Genomic DNA, 19,708 nt, shown 5'->3' on the forward strand with positions numbered 1-19,708 from the left:
TTGATCCCTTTTCAGTCGCCTCTGGTAATCCCAGAATTCTGATGTTACAGCGTCTGCTGCGATTTTTGAGATCCACCATTTTGGAAAGAAGTTTGTTAGATTTTTCCTCTAAGCTGCAACAGAGAGTCTCCAAGTATCGAACACGACTTTCTAAATCTTCAGAAGTCGAATCGATGCGAGATAACTGTTCAGCATGTTTGTCCACTTTATTGTTGATCCAATCCAGTTTGTCTTCTAACTGTTTGAAAGCGGTTTTAAATTCCTTTAAGATTTCGTCTCGGAGCTTTCCAAGCGCAACCAGCGTCTCGTCCGACGGGGTCATAGTTTCTTTTCTCCCGGGTTTAGAACTCTTGCGGAAGTCCCCAGCGGTTTTAAATTCCTTTAAGATTTCGTCTCGGAGCTTTTCAAGCGCAACCATCGTCTCGTCCGACGGGGTCATAGCTTCTTTTCTCCCGGATTTAGAACTCTTGCTAGACATTGTAAGTTAGATATATTCACAGGCAAGTAAGAGATACCGAAATAATTCCTAACTAAGGTTTAAAAAATGGAGACATTTAGTGGAAAGGTAGCGACAGTAACGGAACAAAAGTTCGGAGCAGCTAAACAATCGCCATCTTACCGGAAGTCCTTCTAAAGTTGTTTTTTATTCATTCTTCAATGCCTCAAATTAATTTCTATAATATAGCCATCTAGATTATACATAATATGTTAAACAAAGCACAATACAACATTCAGCAGAGATTTAATAAGACTTCTTTGCAGTTCTTATGTATTTTAATGGGGTTACTGGATCAGAATCAAAATCAGGTTTAATATCACAGGCATATGTTGTGAAATTTGTTAACTTTGCAGCAACAGTACAATGCAATACATAATAATGGAGAGAAAAAGAAAATAGTGAATTACAGTAAGTATAGATATATATTAAATAGTCAAAAATTAGTGCAAAAAATAGAAATAAAACAGTATGAGGTAGAGTTCATGGGTTCAATGTCCATTCAGAAATCACATGGCAGAGGGGAAGAAGCTGTTCCTGAATCATTGAGTGTGTGCCTTCAGGCTTCTGTACTTCCTTCCTGATGGTAGCCATGAGAAGAAGGCATATCCTTGGTGATGGGGGTCCTTAACGGCGTCTTTTTAAAGCACCACTCCTTGAAGATGTCCTGGGAATACTATGGAGGCTGGTACCCATGATGGAGCTGACTAAGTTTACAACTCACTGCAACGTACTTCGATCCTGTACAGTAGCTCCCCCTTACCAGATGGTGATGCAGCTGGTTAAAATGTTCTTCACAGTACACCTGTTGTGTTTTTGGTGATATCAGATTCAGATTCAGATTCAGTTTATTGTCATTTAGAAACCACAAATGCAATGCAGTTAAAAAATGAGACAATGTTCCTCCAGAATGATATCACAAAAGCACATGACAAAACAAACTACACCAAAAAATCCACATAATGTTTGGCAATCCCCAATCCTGAGTCCGGAGAGGCTGCTGTGTATTAATATCGTGCTACAATCTTAGCACGTTCCCCGGAAAGGAGCTCCTATCCCACCAGACAAAGCAAGACAAAACAAGACCGAAAACTAAAGCTACAAGACCTGCACAAAACCACATAGTTACAACATATAGTTACAACAGTGCAAACAATAGCATAATTGATAAAAAAACAGACCATGGGCACAGTAAAAATAGTCCAAAAATGTTAAAAGACTATAAGTTCAAAAGAAACCACCACACAGTTTCCACAAGTCCTCAGGGTCCCGATAGACTCATCATCCCACGCAGGCGGCAGAAGGGAGTACACCCACTATGGACTTCCACGGCACCGCCCGACTCAGCCTCGCAGATGCAGCACACAATGAAAGCTCTGTCGAATCCAGTCTCGCAGACACAGCACACAGTAAAAGCACTCCGACTGCAGTGGACTCCGAGTCCGTCGAACTTCCGAGCCTCCGACCATCCCCTCCGGCACAGCTTCTCTGAGCACCATCCTCTGCTGAGCGTTTTAAGATGCCCCGCCAACGGCCATCGGCAACGCGACCCAGAGGACTGGGGGCCTGTTCTTCCCAGCAGAGATCCGGACCTCACAGCAGCAGCAGCAATGAAGAAGGTCTTCCTGGAGATTTCCAGATGTTCCTCCATGCTCCCACATCCATTTTTCATCCAATTATGATTGCGCAGGGCACCCCGCTTCACAAATATTGGATAATCAGCTCCGGAGTGGCCACTGCAAGCTGTGTCGCACCGCCATCTTGGATTTATTACCAAATCTCCTCAAACTCCTAATGAAATATAGGCACTGTCTTGCCTTCTTTATGGCTGCTTTACTATGTTGGGTGCAGGTTAGGTCCTCAGAGGTATTGACTCGCAGGAACTTGTGATTGCTCACTCTTTCTACTTCAGATCACTCTTTGAGGACTGGTGTGTGTGTTCCCTTGTCTTGCCCTTTCTGAAGTTCACAATCAGCTTTTTGGTGTTACTGTCTGTGAGTGCAAGGTTGTTGCTGTGACTCCACTCAAGTACAGTAGTTGGTACATATTGCTCCTGTGCACCCTCTCGTCACTGTCTGAGATTCTGCCAGCAATGGTTGTTTCTTCAGCAAATTTAAAGATGGCACTTGAGTTGTGCCTAGCCACACAGTCATGGGTGGAGAGAGAGTAAAGCAGTGGGTTAAGCACACATTCTGGTAACCATACATTCTATTAATTCATTATAGTATTTGCTATTGTATCTCAAGATTCCTTTGTTTCTCCAACCCATTTAGATTCTTATCTCTCAAATAATTTGTGACCTCCTTTCTTTATCAAAGTCTAATACTTCATATACACTTGGCTTAAGATTAGTTTCCCAATTACATATCCATTTATATTTTCTAATGTAATTTGTAGCCATCTTTTTCCATGTCGATGCAGAAAAACACTCCAGTAACAACCACTCTGAAATACCAATCTAACCCTGCATTCAAAGTTCAAAATAAATTTATTGTCAAAGTACATTTACGTCACGATGTACTACCCTGAGATTTATTTTCTTGCAGGCATTCACAGTAGATACAGAGAAACAAATACAATCAATGAAAAGCTACACACAAAGATGGACAAACAATTAATGTGCAAAATGTTCTTGGAGGCGCATGATAAAGAAAGCATGGTTTCCTTACGGGAAATCTTGCCTGACAGATCTGTTGGAATTCTTTGAGGAAATAACAAGCAGAATAAACAAAGGAGAATCACTGTGAATGTTGTTTACCAAGATTTTCAGAAGGCCTTTGACAAGTTGCTGCACATGATGCTGCTTAACAAGATTTGAGCCCATGGTAATACTGGAAAACTACTAGCATGGATAGAAGATTGGCTGAGTGGCAGGAGGAAGAGTGGAAATAAAGGGGTCCTATTCCGGTTGGCTGCCGGAACAAATGATGCTCACAAGGGTCGGTACTGGGACATCTTCTTTTCACATTCTATGTCAACAATTTGAATGATGGAGTTGATGGCTTTGTAGCCAAGTTTTCAGATGGTGCAAGGTGGAGGGGCAGGGGCTGGTGAGGAGCCAGGGAGTCTGTGGAAGAACTTAGGCAGATTGGGAGAATGGGCAAAGAAGTGGCAGATGAAATATAGTGTGGGGAAGTGTATAGTCATGTACTTCGGTAGAAGGAATAAAGGCATAGACTATTTTCTAAAAGGAGAGAAAATTGAAAATCAGCGGTGCAAAAGATTTGGGAATCTTTCCCTTAAGGTTAACTTGCTGATTGAGTTGGTGGTAAGGAAATGCAATGTTAGCTTTCATTTTCAGAGGACTAGAATAAAAGAGCAGGATTGACAGATGTCTTTTTAGGACTGAGATGGGAGAAATTACTTTAGTCAGAGGGTGGTAAATCTGTGGACTTCGTTGCCACGAACAGCTGTGGAGGCCAAGTCATTGGGTGTATTTAAGGCAGAGCTAGATAGGTTCTTGATTAGCCAGGGCATCAAAGGGTATGGGGTGAATGCAGGGGAGTGGGGATGACTGGATGAAGTGGATCAGCCCATGATTGAATGGTGGAGCAGACTCAGGCTGAATGGCCTACTTCTTCTCTTAAAACTTATGGTCTTATGATGCTGTCTTTTTAAGGTATTTGTCAGACTGCAATTAGAGCATTGTGAGCAGGTTTGGGCATTAGAGAGGGTCCAGAGGACATTCGCAAAGATGATTCCAGGAATTAAAGAGTTAATGTATGAGGAGTGATTGATGGCTCTGGACCTGTACTCACTGGAGTTTAGAAGAATGATGGGGGATCTCATTGAAATCTATCAGATGTTGAAAGTCCTATATAGAATGGATGTGGAGAGGATGTTTCCTATAGTGCATATATGTCAAACTCAAGGCCCGCGGGCCAAATCCGGCCTGCGGTGGAATTATCTTTGGCCCGCGAGATAATATCTAATTACTATTAAAGCTGGCCCCAGTAATTGAAGCGCCTATGGCGTATGATATGGCTAATGCTGAGTTTATTCAGGTACCAGTTTTTCAGGGTTTTTAGTGTTTATTCGGCAGTCTTGCTCGGCAGTCTTCTTCATAAGAAACGGAATTTGTAAAGTGAAACACTTTGTAGTTATAGCAGAGACTGAGACACATGAGAGCAGGCTGAAAAAACGGAGGCAACGAAAGCTGCGTTCGCACGTGTCCGACTGATCCGGCCCGCATGAAGCTGCATTTTGCTCAATCCGGCCCGTGACCGAAAATGAGTTTGACACCCCTGCTATAGTGAGTAACCAGAGGGCATTCCCTCAGAATAGAGGGATGTACATTTAGAACAGAGGTAAGAAGGAATTTCTTTAGCCAGAGGATGGTGAATCTGTGGAGTTCACTGCCATGGACTGCTGTGGAAGCCAAGTCACTGAGAGGGATAATAAATCAGCCATGATGAAATGGCGGAGCAGACTCGATGGGCCGAGTGGTTTTATGGTCAAACAAAGACAATCTGTGCAAATACAAAAATCATGATAATAATGAATAACTAAGTAATAAATAGTATTGAGAACATGAGTTGTAGAGTTCTCGATGGTGAGCTAACAATACACTTTGTAACTTGCCCTCTGATTCTGTACATTGTTTCATATCGGCTAGTACATTATGTGCTTTTTTTCAGAAATTCCATCAGATACATCTTTGGAACCACTTCATTATCTGTAATTAAGTTAAGTGGGAGAAAAAACTATCCATCGGCAGATTTGTCATAAACATTTAACATGCTTGTCACAAAAAAGCAGAGGTTAGATTTGGAAATATCTTTTGGCAGTTCAAAATTTTCCTTCTTTCTGTCAACCACACAGCTAATTTTTGCATCTTCAGCAAACCTCTGTATCATGCCCCATGCTTTGAATGAACAACATTACTATAAAAATATAGATTAAGAAATATCTTTATTGAAACAAATTATTTTTATTTTATTGAGATACAGTGCAGAATAGGCTCTTCCAGCCCTGCAAGCTGCACCACCCTGCAATTCCCCCATTTAATCCTAGCCTAATCACAGGACAACTTACAATGACTAATTAACTTACCATCTGGCATGTCTTTGGATTGTGGGAGGAAACTGGAGCACCCGGAGGAAACACACACAATCATGGGGGAGAATGTACAGGCAGGGGCCGGTTCTGAAACTAGGTCGCTGGCATTGTAAAGCATTGTGCTAACCACTGTGCTACTGAGACATTGCAAATTATAATATCAGTAGTACAATCACCAGTAAGATGCATTTCCTTTAAATCTAGGGAATTATTTTATTTGGATTTTAAAAATATCAGCATGCATGGAAATCAAAATAAAACTTAATATTTCATTTTTTGGATGAGATAGATATTGAAGACTCAGGCATATATTATCAAGCTAATCAAATAGCTTTTTTATTTACCAGTATATTGAAAAGTAAGTTTGTTTTTTTAACTTTACCTGTATGATTTAATAATGATTATCTATGCTTACCAATGCAGAATGAAGGTTAAGATGTTCAATTTAAACATCACACAAAATGTGGGATTCCTGCCTCTCCAGCCCTTTACCTATCCTGCCCACCTGGCTTCACCCATCACCTTCTAGCTGGCCTCCTTCCCCTTACCTCTGTCTTTTTGTCCTGCCATCTTCCCCCTTCCCTTCAAATCCTGATGAAGGGTCTCGGCCTGAAACATCGATTGTTCCATAGATGCTGCCTGACCTGCTGAGTTTCTCCAGCATTTTGTGTGTATTGCTTTGCATTTCCAGCATCTGCCGAATTTCTTGCGCAAATGAGCAATAGAGCTGGAAGTTGTTTGGTCTTCAAGTGAAAATGTGTAAAAGCTTCCTAGAAATAACTGAAATGGTAAATTGGAAAATATGTTTATTATTGTTACACCTACCAAGGTAATGTTTGTTCTGCATGCCATCAATACAGATCAATTCATTATAACAGTGCAATGAAGTAGTGCAATGTAAAACAATATCAGAATTCAAAACGAAGTGTTGCAATTACAAAATACACTGCAGATAGACAATAAATTGCAAGGTCATAGTGAGGTAGACTGTCAAGAATCCATCTTATTGTACTGAGGAAACCATTCAATAGTCATATAAAAGTAGATGGAAGATATCCCGGAGCCTGTTGTTATGAGGATGGAAATAACTTGTTGAAGGATTGGAAGGAAATCAACAACTGATGGAGAGCGCACTTTCAAGAACTTCTTAATCGTGACAGCGCTGTTAAACCAGAGATTACAAATCAAGTCCACCAGAGAGACCCGTGAGAAAAGAAATGGGGGAACCTTCCAGTATGAAAGAGGTCCATGATGTTATCAGGATCCCGAAAAGCAGCAAAGCTACTGGTACTGATGCAATCCCAGCAGAGATCGTCAAGGAAGGTGGCCCAGCACCCCTGCACCACATACACACCCTGCTCCTAAAGGTCTGTGAAAATGAACAACTGTCCTTAAAGCTCAGGGATTCTCTAATAATGATCATATTTAAGAAGGAAGACAAGGCAAATTATGGCAATTATGTAAGCATCACCCTCCTTCACACATCCTTGCCGGCCAACTCCAGCTGTCTGGAGAAATACTCCCTGAATCGCAGTGTGATTTTCGCCCATCTAGACGTACCACAAATGTGATTTTCACAGCACACCAATTACGGGAGAAATGCTGTGAACAAAGGCAACCTTTGTTCTTGGTTTTCATTGTTTTGACAGAGGCATTTGTACAGTAGACCACCAAGCTCTCTGGCGTATATGATCAAGTCATGGCTGCCCTGACAAGTACTGACAAGTCCTGAGGCTACTGTATGATGACAGCACTCAGCAGTTGAGGCGCTGAATCAGAACGCTTCACTGTTAAGACAGGTGTCAAACAGGGCTGCATCCTTACACCCGCCCTATTTGCTATCTTTATTGCTGCCTTCCTTCACCTCAGTGGCTAAGACTGTTAAAGTCAAATCTGAATAAAACTCGGGAGACCAGCTTCTTATAGTTACAACAGTTTATTGTGCACCCCCCTGCAGAAGTTTGAGACCCAGTCATCAGAGGGAAGGCACGTAAGTACTGCCACTATCGGACAAGTGGGTTCACTCTCTCCAGTTACAGCCATATATTTATACATAGCAAGCCCCATACATTACTGTTGCAAGATGTCATTAGAGCTGATACGCCCACCAAGTCTGTTGGTGCAAAACCTAGTTACAGACTAGAGAGTCTGCTAGATCAAGGCTTAATGACAGATGGATGTGCTGTCCAGTCCTTATCAGTTATTCCCTTTGCTAGGCCCTGACTTAATTACAGATGGATGTTCATTCCTGTCCTTATCGGTGAGTTCTCCTCCTCCTCCTACTCAAACGAGGGTACAATGTACAATGTTACCAAACTCTCAATGTCTCTGTGCAAACTGTAATCAGCCTGTCTTAGCTAACTGCTGAAGACAGAGTTTACTTCAGTTCAAAAATTCCTATTCAGTCCCAATTATTCTTTTAGCCAGAGGTTACATAGGTTCAAAATGATTTTTTTTATATCCTCAATTCTTCATTCCCTCTTTTTTATCATTTCATGATAACTCTCAGGGCCCCAAGGTTACAATCGGATCCCACGGCTGAAGGAGCTATCCACCAGGGGCCACAAGCAATGCAATACAAGAATGACAGCAATTACAATGAGTACAATACTTCCATAATGCAATAGTATACCACCGATATTCCTGAAGAAGCTCCCAAACGACCACCATCCTGTCCTGCTGTCAAACCCATGCAACATCTGTCCTACATTATGAATCTTTTGTATTTCCTGGTTTATATGCTCAGAAAGGGATGCATGTTACTAGATTCATTGGGTATGTAGGTACCGCATACTTTCCCTATAATGGTGCATGTTCCTCCTTTTTCTGCCAGAATGAAATCAAGGGCCATCCGGTTCTGTAGGACTGTTTGCCAAATTGTAATCATTTCAGTCGATATTTCTGTTACTTGGTCCTGTGTTTCTGTCAGGGCCCCTGCAATATTGTTGGCCAGCTCCTTAAGTGCTGTAGCCAAATTGATTATCTCTTGTGAATTCCTGGCTACTCCATAGTAGGGAAAAGCAATCATCAAAAATCGCTCAGTCTCAGTTATACCTCTTCGCTGCCCATTCCAGTGGAGGTGATCCTGCAGCTGGGCCACGACTCTCAGATGGGGTACTAAATATGCTACGTAACAACAGCGCGTCCACCCTTTGCTGGGACTTTGCGGGTCCCATCTGCTGGCAGTTTCCCTTGGGAGTCATATATATAGGTTCGATTTCCACATACCCAGTGGGTGCTATTCACTGGTTGGGGAGAGTCTGCAGTGGTATAGGTGGTACAGCTGCTATTTCCCAGAAAAAAAATGCATCTTCCCCTCCCTGGAAGTTACAGTAACAGGTGGCATTTACAACTCCGCTGCTAGGCACCCACAGGTATGGCCAGGATGCATGTTTCTCAGTATATGAAGTTCCGTTTGGTGGGTGCGTGAGAAACCATCCCTCAAAACATAGACAGCCACAGTCGTCTCTGACTGGACTACAATTCCATGCCTCACTTCCCCGGGTGTTATTTGAGAAAGCAGGATTACCGACATTGGATCATAGTCTTACCATGCTGCGGAATTTCGGCGCAAACCCAGCAGGCCCCTGGTTCTACCTGTTTGGCATAGGTGTGACAGAAAGACAGAAAGGTGTTGACATGGGGGCCCCCAGATGCTGGGATGCACCCTCTCAAAGGCATAAGCACAAACACCACTATCAACTATTTTCCTTTAGTCCGAGAGAGTCCTTCTACTCAGTTCCTTCAGTAGCACATTTGCAATCTGTTTGATGTACCCACCGAGATTTCCCCTTCAGTTTTACAGCTGTGGGAGTGGTCAGTAACACCTGATATGGTCCTCTCCACTGAGGTCTGAGTTTCCCTCGATCCCAGTTCTTGATCAGGACAAAATCCCCAGGTTCTAGGGTGGGATAGTCACTCCTCTCTGCAGGGTAGTTCTCTTCCTTGTAAGCCTATTGTACCTGTGAAGGTAATGCTTGGAGAATTTTGGTTAGTTGACATATATATTTCCCTATCTTTTCCCCCAGGGGATGTATATCCAATTTTTGCTGGTAGATTTTCTGGGAGCGATGGTACACAAGATCTTGGTCCCCAGGATGTCCTCATGGGCCATCCATAAATGATTTCAGCTGGTGACAACTCTGTTTTCCCCTGTGGGGTAACCCTCATGTGGAATTGGGCTAGCGACAGGACCTTCAACCAAGTGAGTCCAGTCTGTGCCATTAGCTTGGCCAATTTACTCTTCAGAGTGCCAGTGGCTCTCTTCACTGTGCCAGCGGCCCGTGGGTGGTGTACACAGTGGAATTGTTGCTTGATGGCTAGTTCATTACATACCCCTTCGGTTACTTTTGCCACAAAGTAAACGCCATTGTCAGAGCTCAGCATCTCTGGCAGGCCAGACCTGGGAATTATTTCCCATAATAATACTTTCACAACAGCCATAGCAGTATTATTGGTAGTTGGAATAGCTTCAATCCATCTACTAATATAGTAATAACTAAGCAGTATCTAGAGTAATGTACTCTAGGCAATTCAATAAAATCAACATGTAGACACAAAAAAGGTCCACGTGGCAAGGGAGACGTAGCCGGTGTGCAGGGTACAGGTTACCAACCATTCCCTCCTTTCCCAGGTGTGTACAATTATGTATATAATCAACCAATATTGGTAAAAACTGTGTAGGAACACAAACCTGTCCTGCTGGGGTGATCCAAAAGCACAGCTCAGAGTCTTTTTGGCACCCCATCTGGGACCACAGTTTGCACTCCTCCTCAGAGGTGTCCCCCTGAAAGTACGTACCTCCCACGTGTCTGGCAAACCCGTTCTGCTTAAGTCATGGAGAGTTGCTTGACGGGAACTCAAGGGGACTACAACTACTGAGGATTGTGCCGCACTTTTCACTGTCTTATCTGCTTTTAGTGCCTTTAGTGACCCGATCGGACATGTGGGTGTGGGCTGCACATTTAATAATAGCCAAAACTTGAAGTAACTGTAGAGCGGTGAGTAAGTTGTTTACAAAGGTAGCATTACTAAAGGGGTGGCCAGAGGAAGTCAAGAATCTCCATGTGCCCAGAGAGTCCCGTAGTCATGTGCAATTCCAAATGTATAATGGGAGTCTGTGTAAACATTCGCACTTCTGTCTGTTGCTAGGATACAGGCACGAGTCAGAGCAAACAGCTCAGCTTTCTGGGCTGAGGCAGCTGCTTCAAAAGAGGCCTGCTCAATTACTTCACTGGCCGTCACTATCGCATAGCCAGAACATAGTTTCCCTGCTGGATCCACAAAAGAGCTTCCATCCTCATAAAACGTTGCCTCAGGCTTGAGGGGGTATTGCGGAATGGATGGGAGAGTCTGTCCTTCTTTCCCGGTGATCCGGACAGGGGGCAGTTGGTGCAGCGGACTTCATGGCCTGAAATTGCCCAGAGATGGGGTACAACGTCCTAGATTCAGTCAGTATTAAAGAGTGTTTTACCAGATGTCCCGTCTTCACCTCAGACGCCTTCCAGTATGGGACTTGGCCCATGGGCAAGTCTTGCCAGTCTCCTCCATGCTGGAGGCTTGTTTCATCAAGTGTAGGCAAGGAAACCTAGGTTCTTTGGCTTGAACCCAGGGCAAACCCTAACGGTGGTATGGGGAACCACCAGTCCTGTCTGTCACCAAACAAAATCCGGAACTTCGGCCAGTAATATACTGCCCTCTTTTCCTTTAACCTCTCCAATCACCATGACTGGAAACATCTGTCCCTCGAGGGGTGCATAATATTAGTTTTCCTCAATGGCGCACCCCGTAGGGTCATAGCACAGGGTCACATGTGGGTCAACCGCTGGCAGGGGGGTTCAGACGAAGTGGAGTTCAGTTTAAGTGCCCACCACTGGTGGTCAGAAACTGGGGCAGCTGTCGGTTGTTCACTAGTCCCAGGGTGATTCCCCTTGTCTGTGCATAGAATCTCGACTTCCAACAGACAGAGCAAGTCTCTCCCTGCTAGATTACACTCCCGACTGGTGGTGACTGTAAATGAAATCTCACACTGGTTCCCCTGGAATTCTACCTGCAGTGGCTGGGTACGTGAATACATACATTCCATGCCTTCGAACCCAGACAGAGTGATTGTAGCGTCCGATAGCTGGAATCCCTGTTCTGATACTATTTCCTGATCGAGAGTGGATGTGGTTGCCCCCGTATCAATCATAAATGGAATTAGAATACCAGCATCTTTCAATACAGTATTACATTGGGCTCTTCTTGAGGGGTGGTACTCACGGTAGGAAGTATCCTTGCTTGTCAATTTCTAAACAGGTCACTGTCCCCACCTGTCCCTTGGTAGGTTTTTGTTCCCATGGGCACCTCACCCTCCAATGCCCAGGACGTCCACAATTGAAGCACAGCCCACTTGGACCAGGGTTGGCCCCCCATTACCCATTGTCTGTCTGGGATAATGGTCGGCGTGGTAGATGGAAGTCATTGGGCTAGCATTCTTTTGGGTCCTGTTCAATAAGAGTCCAGGTTATCAGGGTACGGCCTATCGGGAAAATGATCCCAGTTCTGATTGCCAGGTATAGCCTGCTCGCGTCCTTCTCCCCACTGAACATATTCACCTTGAATATTAGTTCCCTTTGGGGTGGATCGGGATTCAAAAGCTGGGTCCCAATAATATGTCAAAGCTTGTCGCACTCGCATTGTCAGGCCAATCCATATTATTCGTTTTAATCATCTTGTCTATCTTAGTTGGTAAGCATTGGAACAGTAGGACATTAAACTGGGAGAACAGATTCCCATTATTAAAGGCCAGGTCTCCTGCGAAAATGCTGTAGCAGGCCACAAATCGCTCCCAATTGTCTGGTCCCGATTCCCCAGGCTTAGGTTTGCATTCAAGAACTTTAGTGATGTTTACAGGTTGCTGGAGAGCCCTTTCCAAGGTTTGAATAATCTGGTCTGTCTTTTCCTTCTCATTAGGGTTTCCTACATGTAACTCCTGATAGGTTTGGTATCTTAATTCTGCCTTCCATTTCTGCCCCTCCTCAGTTGAGAGAATCATGCAGCAGAGACCGAATAAATCTTGTGGGGTCGCATTAAGCATTGGTATAGTACCCCTGCGGACAGACTGAGCAAACTGTGCTGGTTTTTCTTTTCTATCTGGGGCCTGATTCATGATCATTATCAGTCCTTGAAGCTTCCAGGGTGCATACACAGGAATCACTGAGGGCTGTCCCTCCTCCTACTCGTGGATTGGGCAGGATTCAGGTGGGCAGTTGTCTTTGTGGAGCCATTAACTCTGGGGTTCTATTGGATTCTTCCCTCTCTGTCTCGGAATAATCCTCAGAATAATTCCCTTTCTGGATCTGAGGTTATAGAGACCTCCCCTTCCCTGCTGTCACTGTTTTACCCAAGCGGCCACTGTATCTGAATACTGGGAGAATTGGGGTTCAGGAACATTGGGTGCACTTGGCACCTGGTAAGGTTGGGGGGGGGTATGGTGGGTGCCCACTCCTCATCGCGGTCACTGTCCTCAAACAGGGTCAGTATGCCAGACATGGGTTTGGGATCCCTTATTTCCCTATCAGTTTGAACTTTAGACTGACATTCCTGCCCTTCTCTCCTATCTAGGCCAGCCTTGGTTTGCTTACATTGTTTTTCCTGCTCTCGTTTTCGGTGCCCATCCCTCTATTCATGCTTCGCCTTTAGCGTCTCCCAACCTTTTGGTGTTCCTTCTGCAGTACATACCTCTATCACTTTGTCACATGCATTATTCCTCCAACTTGCTAATAACATAGTGTTCCACTTTACGTCTGCCTTTTCCTTCCATTCCCTTTTCAACAATTTCCACTTCTTTCCATAGTTCTTTTTCCATATCAAATTTACTGTTGTTCTTATGAGGTAATATCCCATGTACCCCCCAGTGGCCGCATTTCATTCCCCAATTTCTTATTCAGTGCTGCACTCACCATTCGCATATCTTTTTCCTTGTCTGGAAAACTCTCACACGTATTGTGTAGGGCTGCTCTTGGCCCACTTGTATCAATCGACTGCAATTGACTCATGTTCTCTAAGTAATTTACCCAGCACAAAGCCTTCTGCTCAATTAATAAATCAGATAAATTTAACCGGCTTGGCACCTCCTGCTCAATTGATAAATTGACCCGGCATGAATGCCTCCTGCCGGGTAAAATTTATCCGGTATCGCCTCCTGCTCAATTAATAAACTGACCCGGTACCACCTCCTGCTCGATTAATATAATTTGCCTACCTTATACGAGTCTCCCAGTAGATTCTTTCCTGATCCCAACAAGGTTATGCAATCAGCCTTGGGCGAGGGACCGTGCCTCCAAAGGAACTAACGGAGAGCAACAAAAGGTAAAATACCTATTGGGCGCCCAGTCAGTCTCCACAGTCCCCAGAGTGGTCCAGCCACTTACTCAGCCCGTCTGCTTGGCACTCCCTCTATTGGGATCCTGTTTGTGATGCTAAATGTTAAAGTCGAATCTGAATAAAACTCGGGAGACCGGCTTCTTATAGTTACAACAGTTTATTGGGCACCCTCCTGCAGGAGTTTGAGACCCAGTCGTCAGAGGGAAGGCACGTAAGTACTGCCACCATCGGACAAGTGGGTTCACTCTCTCCAGTTACAGCCATATATTTATACATAGCAAGCCCCATACATTACTGTTGCAAGATGTCATTAGAGCTGATGCGCCCACCAAGTCTGTTGGTGCAAAACCTAGTTACAGACTAGAGAGTCTGCTAGATCAAGGCTTAATGACAGATGGATGTGCTGTCCAGTCCTTATCAGTTATTCCCTTTGCTAGGCCCTGACTTAATTACAGATGGATGTTCATTCCTGTCCTTATCGGTGAGTCCTCCTCCTCCTACTCAAACGAGGGTATAATGTACAATGTTGTCAAACTCTCAATGTCTCTGTGCAAACTGTAATCAGCCTGTCTTAGCTAACTGCTGAAGACAGAGTTTACTTCAGTTCAAAAATTCCTATTCAGTCCCAATTATTCTTTTAGCCAGAGGTTACATAGGTTCAAAATGATTTTTTATATCCTCAATTCCTCAAGACTGCCACAGGGATTCCTAATCATGAATGAAATGAACAGCAGGCCTTTCAACCGCAACCGGTTCAAGGCCAAGAACAAAGTCAGCATCACCACTATCAGTATGCTTCAGTACGCGGATGACAACTCCATCGCAGGACGTACAGAAGAAGACCTCCAATATATCCTGAATACCTTTGCCAAAGCATATAGGACTCTGGGTCTTGTCTTGATTATAACAAAGGCACCTGAAAGCTCTGGAACAATGCCACCAAAAATGCTTACGAAAGATACTGAGGATTAGCAGGAAGGACGGACGTACTAACAGCAGCATCTTAGGAGGCCACATGAATAGCACCTTCATCACGATACAGTATTACCAGCTCCAGTGAATAGGTCAAGTCACCCAGATGTCTAACTCAGGTCACCTCAAATGGATCCTTTGCTTCCAGTTGAAGGAAGGTCAGCGAGCCCCTGGTGGGCAAAGCAAATACTTCAAAGATAACATGAAAATCAACCTGAAGAAATTTGACATTCCGTCGAAAAACTGGGAGAACATTGCATTCAATAGATACACCTCGAGGAAATCTGCTCAAAAGGGAGCTGAGAATGACCTCTGCTGTGCTGTAGCGAACAAGCAGCAGGAGAGACTGCTGAACCAGAAGACCCAACCACTAACTACAGTCACCACCTACTCTTGGCCACACTGCACCAGAATATGCGGATAACAAATCGGCCTCTACAGCCACCTGAGGACCCAGTAATAGACAACCCCTTAGGAGAACATCATACTCAACTCGAGTGATCACACTACTGGTTGCTATGTGCTTTCTATCTTTGGTATCTTCTATGCGATGGGAGAGTAGTGGATAGGGCCTTTAATTATGTTGGCTGCTGTACTGTGACAGTGAGAAATGTTGAGAGTCAATGGAGGGGAAGTTAGTTTACATGAGGTTCTGAGCTGTGTCTATAAATGTCTACAGTTTCTTGATCATGGGCAGTGCATTTGCTTTACCGAGCAATGATGCATCTGGATAGCATGCTTTCTGTGGTGCATCAAGAAAATTTGATGGCGGTCAAAAGGAACATCCTGAGAAAGTAGATGTGCTAGGCTTACTTGGCTGTGGTGTCAACTAGGACAGGCTAGCCATTATGTTCACTCCCAGGAACTTGCAACTTTCAACTCTTGCAATTTCAGCATTGTTAATGTAAACAGGAGCATGTGCATCTCTCTTCCTGAATTCACTGACCAGCTCTTATGTTTTACTGATATTGAGTGAAGGGTTGCTGTCTTTATACCATGTCACTAAGTTGTCTACTTCCTTCCTATACAGCAGTTCATTGTTATTTGTGACACTGTCTAGTACCTTGGGATCATTTGCAAACTTGTAGATGGAGTTAGAGCAAAATCAGGCCATGCAGCCAATATTGTTATATGGCATTGAGACACAGTTTTGTGGGCACCAATGTTGTGGATAATCCCGGTGGAGTTGTTGCTGCCTGGTAGTGGCCTGCTGGTCAGAAAGTCAAGGACCCAGTTGCAAAGGGAGCTGTTGAATCCTAGGTCAGGAGTTTATACTAAATAAATTAATTATTAATGATTTTATAAATAAAATCTTTTAAAACTCAAATGGAAGAAAGTGATTTACAACTGTCCGATTAACTTACATAGATTGGAAAATGTAGCCTATCAGATAGATTATAAGAATATAGTAAGTGCAGATGCAGCCAATCAATCACAAGGTGAATCGATTGGGCCACCTACATGCAGGGTGACGCTCTCATTTCGGCACGGGCTTTTGAATGCACGTCCGTTTGTCTCAGCAGGCCCAGTTCCTAGCTCCTGAATGTGCTGACACTGTCGTGACTCAGTAAAAATGTTCTATTTTACTACTCCGTTGTAGCTCGTGCTCACAAGAACCTTACAGAAAATAAATAAGATGTTTTGTTTTTTTCTAAACAAGCAAGATGTTCAGTTTCAACATGCTAGGGCTTAATTTCATGGGGTTTCTGCCAGATTCAAGACTGGTATTTTATGGTATAACCACTTTCAGGCAGTGAGATGTTATCAGATTTTCTCATGAGGACATAGGTTTATGAATTTTTATTTAGTTATTGTTTTAGTATGTGGGTATTGCAGGAAAGGGCAACATTCATTTCCCTTCCTTAATTCCCATGGAGAAGGCAGTGGGAAGCCTCCTTCTTGAAGACATACAGTCATTGAGTAGCTGCCACAGAATTGGCTGACTGAGTATTTGCATCAACGAGCAGGTGTACAGGTGTATCTAATAAGTGGTACTGAGTGTATATTTCTTGTCATAATTTATGGTATATTTTTATATATTGCACTGTACTGCTACCATAAAGCAACAAATTTTGTGATAATAGACCTGATTCTGATTCTGATTCCTAGCATATGCAGTCCTTCTGGTGAAGAAACATGCACACTACTGTTGGATAAAATTATTGACTTAAAAATAAAATGATGAAGGTCATTGATGCATCACATTATTTATTTATATATTTATTACCTTATTCATTCTTCAACTCTGTCTTGTTCTCTTTATCTGCTTATACAGAACAGTCTGATGGAGCAAAGCACCGTTCACGTGGTACAGTGCACGTCTCAACCAGCTCAACAACCAACGGATGATACATGTTCTGCAAATTCTATGGGAAGGAGTGGAAGAGAAACGGGCATCTTAAGTAAATTAGGTTTCAGCACACCCATGGTTCAAAGACTTTCTACAGATCATACTGTAATTTTGGGGCATGGAGGCCAATGCAGTAATATCCAATCTGAAAATTCAGGTAATGACATTAAACCATATTTTCAACAACACATCATGTAGATTCCATGAATGATTAAAAGCTTCTGATCTTTATATGTTTTACTTGTTTTGAAAACAAAGTGGAATCAAATAAACTTAACTTGAGAAGCAATCTTTGAAAAAAACAAACCTCAAGAAGGTATATCATTACAGGTGGTCTTTCTCAGTGTTCAGAAAAATATTCCATAACCAACACTGGAACAGATGATATGCTCATTGAATTCACAAGTGTAAATGTGATCTTACTCTGTGCAAGTTGGCTGCCACATTTTCAGCATTACAACTTAGCTGTGACTGCACATCAAAAGTTGGCTGCAAAACATTTTGAGGTGAACTGAGGCTGTGAATGATGTGATGGAAATGCAAATCACTGTTTCTCGTAGACAAATGGCAGCAGAAGTAAGAAGTATTTTATGGAGCTATTGCAGACTTACACTCAGTGGCCACTTTATTAGTTACCTCCTGTACCTAATAAAGTGGCTTCTGAGTGTACGTTTGTGGTCTTCTGCTGCAGTTGTCCATTCATTTCAAGGTTCAACGTGTTGTGTGCTCAAAGATGCTCTTCTGCACACCACTGTTATAATGTATGGTTATATAAGTTACCATTGCCTTCCTGTCAGTTGGAATCAGTCTGGCCACTCTCCACTGACCTCTCTCATAAATGAGGTATTTTTGCCCACAGAATTGCCATTCACTGGAGTTTTTTTTTGTTTTTTGCACCATTCTCTGTAAACTTTAGAGACTGTTGTGTGTGAAAATCTCAGGAGATCAACAGTTACTCAAAGCACCCCATCTGGCATGAATAATCATCCCATGATCAAAGTCACTTCAATCACTTTTCTTCCCCATTCTGATGTTTGGTCTGAACAACAACCAACCCTCTTGACCATGTGTGCATGCTTTATGCATTAGATTGCTGCCACATGATTGACAGATTAGATATTTTAGATGTATTTAATTACTGGGTACCATGGTAGAATCGTGTTTAGTATGACGCTGTTACAGCTTGTAACATTGGAGTTCAGAGTTCAGTTCTAACATCCTCTGTAAGAAGTGGATACATCCTACCCTTAAATGGGTTTCCCCAGGTGCTCCAGTTTCTTTCCATTGTCCAAAGATGAACCGGTCAGTAGGTTAATTGGTCATTGTACATTGTCCTGTGCTTAGGCTAAGATTTCAAAAGTGTGTTGTTGGGTGGTGTGGCTTATTGGGCTGGAAGGGCCTGCTGTATGCTGTATCTTTCAAGAATCTTTAATAAATAACCACTGAGTGTCTGTCAAGACTCTTTAAGTGTTTCCACTTTTGCATTGCCTGTTCTTGGAGCAATACCTCCACCACTTTTCTGCCACTACTACTTCCCAGTGCCTCCTGAGCGTCTGTATGGAGGCCTCTTGTGTCTCTGAAAAAACTGGAGTTCTCTGATCTCTATTATCTGACCTCTTGTTTATTGTCAGGAAAACTAGGTATTTGGTCTCTCATTTGTTCAGTTCTTCCTCACAGTACATCACTTCTTATACTATCTCTTCTACGACGTGTACATTTGTGTGGAAGTAAAGGGATTGGTACTCATTCAATGAACTGTCATAGATACAATGGACTGAGCAGCATCTGTAGCTGCTGTACCATCCACTGACTCTATAATTGTGTATTAACTGTAGATGCTCTGAACCAAACAATTTAATGATTTTAATGCGAATTGCTCTCATGTTGTTCATGACTTTTTATTTACATAGGCATAAAATACATTTCAACTGACGGTTTTCATTAGTTACTGCTGCGCTTCTTCTTCATATGCAGGAATAACCTTCCTTTATTGCTCATGGTGACAGAAGAAATTGCTCACAGTCCAAAATATTCATAGCAAGTTGGCCTTTTGACCTTGTGTAAAAGCAAGTAATTTTTGTAAAACATTAGCATAATGGAACACTTTAAAAAAAGTAATGAATTACATGTGGTTTGGAGGATATGAAATACAAATAGGTAAGTTTATTGTATTCAAGAAGCAAGGGACAAAGTCTTCTTTGCTTGATTTTTAAAGTGCTGATGAGAATAATGTCGTTTTCACCTTATAGGCCTGCCTTAAGATTCATTCAGAAGAGATGTGCTTGCTAATAGCATCTGCATTTTGGGAATGGTTGTCTACTTTTGTCTTAATTAACTGTCAAAAATATGTCTAATTACCTGATTGTTACTGCGCTATTCATGCAAATTGCAGACTGCAGCCATTTGTTCCCTCCCTTGTGGAGTTCAGCTATGTGTCCCTGTAGAAGGGGCATTCTGGTAGGTCA

The 19,708-nt window shown here is 43.0% G+C and overlaps 1 protein-coding gene across 1 annotated transcript in view; it reads left to right on the plus strand.

Annotated features, from left to right (window-relative positions):
- The window catches only part of prkn (parkin RBR E3 ubiquitin protein ligase), a 1,122,674-nt gene that overhangs the window by 371,995 nt on the left and 730,971 nt on the right, over positions 1 to 19,708 (plus strand). The window contains exon 3 of the mRNA XM_073051587.1: positions 17,169 to 17,400. Within this exon, the coding sequence (XP_072907688.1) occupies positions 17,169 to 17,400 (232 nt within the window). The remainder of the gene's footprint in view (positions 1 to 17,168; positions 17,401 to 19,708) is intronic.

The sequence above is a fragment of the Hemitrygon akajei genome, chromosome 7 (genome assembly GCF_048418815.1).
Source record: "Hemitrygon akajei chromosome 7, sHemAka1.3, whole genome shotgun sequence".
Classification (NCBI taxonomy): domain Eukaryota; kingdom Metazoa; phylum Chordata; class Chondrichthyes; order Myliobatiformes; family Dasyatidae; genus Hemitrygon; species Hemitrygon akajei.